Source organism: Anneissia japonica, unplaced genomic scaffold, assembly GCF_011630105.1.
Source record: "Anneissia japonica isolate Jap-2015-1 unplaced genomic scaffold, ASM1163010v1 scaffold4024_len430915_cov183, whole genome shotgun sequence".
NCBI classification, from domain to species: Eukaryota; Metazoa; Echinodermata; class Crinoidea; order Comatulida; family Comatulidae; genus Anneissia; species Anneissia japonica.
In genome coordinates, this window is record NW_022726558.1 from 375,023 (window position 1) to 382,068 (window position 7,046).

Sequence of the window (7,046 nt, forward strand, 5' to 3'; positions counted from 1 at the left end):
ATCAGGCACTTGGAAAGGTCATTTCTTGTTTCCAAAAGATTAAAAGCTGGTCAATCTCAAACAATTTGTTTTTGAATGAGCGTAAGTCACAGTTTATGCACCTCACCTCTCGTTTTAGCAAAGCACAGAGCCTGACAGAAATCATGATAGGCACCACAAAGATCGCCGCTTCACCTATTGTTCGTGTTAAAACATCTTCACTGGCTCCCTGTGCAGCAAAGGATAGTTTTCAAAATCCTCCTTATCACTTATAAATGTAGATCACATAATTCACCCTCTTACATAACAAACCTTATTAGTGATCGTAAAATTACAAGGACCCTCCGATCATCATCACATCATCTATTACATAAACCACGAACATGTACTAGCACCTATGGTGACAGTGCATTTTCAATATCAGCTCCATCTCTCTGGAACAGTCTTCCACAGCTTGTCCGTGAGGCCGATAATGTTACACTTTTCAAGTCGCGTTTGAAGACACACCTCTTTTCTTCTGCTTTCTCTCTTTAATGCCCTCTTTTGGTTTATTTTTTAGTTGATGTTTCAGCGCATAGAGAAGTTTGATATGCGCTATATAAGTATACAATAATAATAATAATAATAATAATATGCAGGGAGCAAGATAATTTGTTTAAAAAGTGTGAAAAACAATGTAACTGATAATGAGAAGGGTAAGCTACAAATGATACTGATAAATATAATGGAATAGAAAACATTGGGTAATATATGAGCCTAATATAATATAATTATGATTCATTAATCATTAACATTATGAATAATTATGTCACGTATGAGCGACCTGGATTACCTAGCAACACCGTTACGAACCACACGTCCTACCGTCACAAATTAAAACTGGGTAGACGTATAAAATGCAGAAGTCGTGCAGAGAAGTGAAATTAAATATATTGTAATAGGGCTATTAAGTTTTCATGAGTTATAACATTATACAAAAATTAGATTTTTTTTTAAACTGAAATTTTGCCGGGAATGGGGCTTTAATATTCATGCAACCGTAGCTTATTTTCACGTTGCTTTTGTTGAATATTTTTTGGAGCTTGTGTCCATATGGGAATAATCTGCTTATCATCCTTATTTTGCGGTGCCTTTGTTCTAGAAATATTATATGTTTTCTGTACTGTGTATCCACCGTGCTGCAATGCTTGGTTGTACGTGGGTGTGGCCTACAATGAAGACATCCTCTGATTGGAGGAAAGTGTCGATATCCTTCCAGTGGCTTATGGGAATCTGCTTTGTGATCGATGGATTTGGCATTGATCGATGTACATGGGTTGGTTTCCTGGTTTTCTACGGACGATAGGAGCCTGATCAAGGTGAGATTGATGTCCAGCTGATTGACTGATTTCAGGTTAGTTGTTTTGGCTGTGATTTTCAGACAGAATGACTACAAGTTTATAAATGTTTTTTTCCTTTGCTGCGTGAGCAATTTTTGAGAATTGCCAGGCCATCGTCGTCAACCCATTAGACACTGGCTAGGCTTAGGCCTTACAAAAGTTTGGTTTCTAACTAAAGATGTGCATCGATAGACCTAGGCCTACCACAACCAGCTTGCACACTTCCGCAACGTCGAATCCGATCTGATTGATCCCAATTGTTTCGTGAAAACCGAAAGGAACCAGGAAAATGATTAATTCTATATATAGGTAGGGCCTGGCCAATAACATTAACATTAAACAAAGGTGTTATTAATTTATTAAAGAGATATCATGTGTGTGTCCCTGAGTGTAACGGGTAAATTTTATAGGCCTAGCCTAGGCTAGGCCCTAGGCCTAGTATTAGTTACTTGCCCTTGCGATTTGGCAACTACATTTTAATAGTATTAATTATTACATTGCTAGTAGCCTATCTGTAGATAGTCTATAGGCCTATATCCCACTCAGGCATGGCCCTATTCTAAGGCTTACTGACTAGGCATACTACTAGGAGGGGGTGGGGGGAGGGCTAGAGTATAAAATGGCCTTGTCAGTTTTTTGGAGTGTCATTTTAGAGACCTAGCCTTGCGACTCTATAAGCGCACACCATTGTTAAAGCATGCACAAACCAGTTTGGCCGCATGGAATTAAGTTAGGCCCTAGCTAGGCTTACCTAGTTTATGCTTATCAGACGGTATAGTAAAGCCTGTTTGGAGAACATATCTTGCATTGAAATCGATCCACGCATTTTGGAAATTATATGCGGATTAACTGAAAAGTCATTTTGTGTATTATGTCATGCGTATAAGATAGTATAATAATACACACTCCAAGAATCAAAATGAATTAATTATGTTATAATATCAAGAATGATTTTAATCAGTGGACCTTTCGGTTTTTATGTTGTGCGTCGTCGTGGATTTGTCACATCGATTTGTAATTTTCATAGTTTAACAGTAACTTTTAATGCCTTTATGGATTTTTAATGCCTTTATGGATGGTAATCAATAGAAATTTAAAGAGCAATTATTAGGCATTCATTCCTGTGATTTTCAAAACTTTATTAACAAATCAAAACAAAAAAAATATTTAAGGGTTCCTGTTTCCTTGGAACAAATGGCAGGTTGAGGGTAGATTGGAGGCTCAAGCATGGAGGTTGAATCGTCCTATGGTCATTCCGGCTCAAATCAACTAACATGCCCATATCACCTCCCTATTTGTGACTTGAACTTTGATCTGATACCTGATACATAACAGGAAGGGGATTGTTCAAACCAGAAATGTGCCCGTTGTTCTCAAATATAGCATTATATATGTTGGGAATTAATTAATTGACCAAGGTTGATGAGCATTTTGCTCTCTCACGATATGATCATGAAGATATCTTTCTTCATAGAAATAAAATCAGAATAAAGTTTTCTGCTGTTGAGGGAAAAGCCAAAGTTTAAACATACTGTTTGCACTATTTTAAAGTGTATCTGATGTTTTTAATGTGTAGGTTTTTCCGATAAATTCTTTAATAATTGTTTACAATGCTTACAAATGCTTGTGCTTAAAAATTCAATTTTCGTTACATGTTAAAGTCTACTGATGACAAACTTATTACAATTCAATTTTTATGAGTAGCATATCATTTGAAAGCCTATTTTATGGAGATTCAAAAGCAGGACTTATATTTTCAATTATGTATTTCCCTTTTGCAACCTTGACCTACAATATATTTTTCTCCCAGTTTTCAGGTTTTTTTGCATTTAATTTACATATAAATCATTTTCTCATTTAAAAATCGTTTTTATGGATACATTACAATGTAGGCTTTCCAAATATGTATACTTTTATGAGTTTAGTGTATAAAAATAAAAATGATAAATAATTTTTTTTAATGTTTACTACGGTACACCACATTCTAATAGATAGCTCTGAAAGAAGTTGGCTTTTGTTCATTTGCTTCAGTGGTCATCAGGAGAATAATATCTACCAAGAGTCCAAGCAGGGAAATAATTGATGCCAACAAGTACATTGAATATTATCATAGACTTGCTTTTTTTTTTTACAGTAAAACCAAGCTCTTTCAGGCTATGTGTTTTTAGGCTTTAATGCCCAGGTAATTGGTGGGTATAGGATGGGTAAAGTTACACAGAAAATACTAGTTGTGTGCCAAACTATTGTTACTGTAATACCCGATTCACACGTGAAGTTAAATTTAACAAAAAGTAACAAATTGTAACCGAGCGATCTCCCGAGTTATTCCTACCGAGATAAAAAGCATTCACACGCGTCTGTAAGGTAATGCCAAGGTTTGTCTCTTATACACATCTAGATGTGTATAAGAGACAGATATCTACCAAGAGTCCAAGCAGGGAAATAATTGATGCCAACAAGTACATTGAATATTATCATAGACTTGCTTTTTTTTTTTACAGTAAAACCAAGCTCTTTCAGGCTATGTGTTTTTAGGCTTTAATGCCCAGGTAATTGGTGGGTATAGGATGGGTAAAGTTACACAGAAAATACTAGTTGTGTGCCAAACTATTGTTACTGTAATACCCGATTCACACGTGAAGTTAAATTTAACAAAAAGTAACAAATTGTAACCGAAGACAGGAATTTGTATGACTGATAAAAAACATAACAGTACTGTGTTTTTGTAATGAGAAACCTTCATTTTTTGGCTAGAAATACTTCTACAGGATTAGTCCTACCAGGGAGTAGTTGTTATATGGACACCCAAGCAGGTAACTATATTTGGCATAGGCGTAAACATGGAGGTCCTTCATGGGAATATGTTGAGGTCTTTGAGAGCTTTGTGGTAAAAAAGCCCAATTCAGGAAGCGATACTTTGCACACAATTAAACTTGCACAAAGAAAGGAACACATGTCAAGTTCTATTACTAGTCACCAACAGCATTAAACATCCGGCGACCCTGCAAAATATCTTGGCTTAATTGGGTTGTGATCAATAGTTTGAATACCAGGGACTAATCACCAACATGAATGGTAATTTAAATAGATTGTTCACAAAATTATTTCAGGGTTTCAGATATCAATGAATGCCTCAAAATGAGACTTTGTTTTAGCTCCTTGGCCTTGTCTGGACCCTGCCGGGTCTCTGCACTTATCATGCTACTTTTTGCTGTCATTTTCCAACAAATTCTAATTTTACAAGAATTGAAATTAAGTGGTGGTTCCAGTTGCAGAGGCAGGCTAAGGTCATAGAGAGCTCTCAAAGACCTCAACATATTCGTTAGGGGAAAAAATTATCTGTGTATTTACAGAATATGAGGCTGTAAGATCAATACATGCCTTTGTTAATGTTAGATCTTCATCCAAGGTTTTGCCACCTGGATGTCTTCAGAGGTTCTAGGACATTGCCCCCTCCCCCCTCGATGTTTGGACAGATTGGTGCCACCAATTTAATTTTGTGATGATTTTACACCAGCAAGAAATAAAAGCTCATCAATAAGCAAAAAAAAAAAAAAAATATATATATATTGATAGGGGAGGATATATTCTCCTGATACTTTCTTGATAAATTGAAGCAACACAAAAGTGTCTAGTGGTATGCTGCAAGCAAATAGCACATATTATGGTACTTTGCCATACAAACCATCAAACAATATTGAAAATACTTATTACCATTCTTAGGCCCACTATAATTTATTTTATTATTTTACTGTACCATTATTACAAATTAATTATTATTGTAGGGCCTATTTATTTCTATCAAACCTCTAGGACCATGGTTCTTGAAACATCCTGTGTGTAATATTAAATGATACACAGAGGCTATAGTTAGAACTCAACTAATAACATTTTAATACTTCTCCACCGCCAGCGTGGTAGTAGCAACTGTGACCAACAAAGGGCGCTACATAGGATATCACATTTCTCCTTTTCTTTAAGAGATCTCTAACTTTATCCACTTTAGCTAATCTATAAAATCTATCTAACTTTAATGCAACTATTAATATATAACTACAGTATTTTAATTAAATCGTCCATTTGTTGTCTTTCTTTTATTAACTAGTTCAATAGACTTTAGCGATTGGTATTTTCTGTGATTTACTATACTATAATACATTGATTTTTCTCTGCTGGATGTATTTCCTATAGTAATTGCATTAAGTATTTAACAGCTTAAATCGTAACATAGGTTTATTGATTATGTGGTTTGGAATAATTTATGAATGCAATGCATTTTCTGTTCTTTAGTGGGTTATATAGCTTTTATATAGCTTTTGATAATTGATGATCTGTATTGATATATACAATAATTTAGTTTATAAGATATAGTCTTTCGGGTATGTAGGTCTCTGTCTATTCCTTTGTGGTCTGGTTATCGGTGTTGTTGGTGTTGGTGTTTCCGTAGGTTGTGATTGGTCCATGTTTTCATGGTTTGGTTGGTGCTCCATTTCATTTATGGGTTGGTGTGCCTCTAGTAGTACTTTCTCTCTCCAGTTGTCCGTTTCATTCTCTAATTCACTGTCAGGATTTTGTATAAATGCATTTGCAAGTTTGAATTTGCCTGCATCCTGGTAAATCTGTCTGCCATCAGTGATTCTTCTAGCTGTGATTGATGAACCATCTATGCGGTATATGACATAAAAAGCTGGTTCATAAGCAGTGGTCCATTTGTTTCTTTTGGTTTGCTTCAAAAGTACATAGTCTCACACACAAATGTGTGTTCTCTGGTGTTCCTGTTTTCAGATTGTTGCTTAAGCCTGTCCTTGTATGCTCTGTCTCTTTCCTCCATTATGGTATCCCGGGGTATTGCCGTAGTCTCTCGTGGTTCATAATCTAATTTGGTTCGGATCTGTCTGTTCATCAATGCATTATACGGGGTTATGCCTGTAGCTGGATGAGGTGTTGATCGGTATCCTTTAACATTTCTTATAATTGCTGTGTTTGTGTTTACTCCCTGTAGATGTGCAATTTGTTCAGTCTTATTCAGGGTTTTCATGAAGCTCTCCGCTTCTCCATTTGCTCGAGCATGTTCTGGTGTTACTAAGTGGTGCGAGAAGCCTTCCACCATCGCAAATTCCTCAAATTGTTTAGGGTTAAATGGTGGTCCATTGTCTGAATGCATTATACGGGGTTATGCCTGTAGCTGGATGAGGTGTTGATCGGTATCCTTTAACATTTCTTATAATTTCTGTGTTTGTGTTTACTCCCTGTAGATGTGCAATTTGTTCAGTCTTATTCAGGGTTTTCATGAAGCTCTCCGCTTCTCCATTTGCTCGAGCATGTTCTGGTGTTACTAAGTGGTGCGAGAAGCCTTCTACCATCGCAAATTCCTCAAATTGTTTGGGGTTAAATGGTGGTCCATTCTCTGTTTCGACTCTTCTTGGTGTTCCATGTGTAGCAAACATTTTCTTTAGTTGGTCTCTGGTAGGTTGAAATGCTGTTGAATATGTTGTTTCAACTTCTGGGTATCTTTTTCTCTTTTCTACGGCAACAAGATGGTAGTGCCCGTTAGGGTATGGTCCTCCGAAGTCAACTGATATTACATCCCACGGTCTCTCTGGTATTGGCATTATCTTGGTAGGTTCTTGATTGTGTGCTTTGGTGGTGAATCCACATTCATAGCATTGCCCTATCAATTGTTCAGTC

At 36.3% G+C, this 7,046-nt stretch overlaps 1 protein-coding gene across 1 annotated transcript; it reads right to left on the minus strand.

Annotated features, from left to right (window-relative positions):
- Window positions 1-6,493: 6,493 nt before the first annotated feature.
- Window positions 6,494-6,970, minus strand: LOC117113276 (uncharacterized protein K02A2.6-like). Its single transcript, XM_033256573.1, has one exon. The coding sequence runs from the start codon at window positions 6,968-6,970 to the stop codon at window positions 6,494-6,496; it is 477 nt and encodes a 158-aa protein (XP_033112464.1).
- Between the last annotated feature and the right edge of the window lie 76 nt (window positions 6,971-7,046).

Bases quoted from the DNA above. Each gene is read 5' to 3' on its own strand.
- LOC117113276 (XM_033256573.1), bottom strand. From the start codon at position 6,970: ATGCCAATACCAGAGAGACCGTGGGATGTAATATCAGTTGACTTCGGA.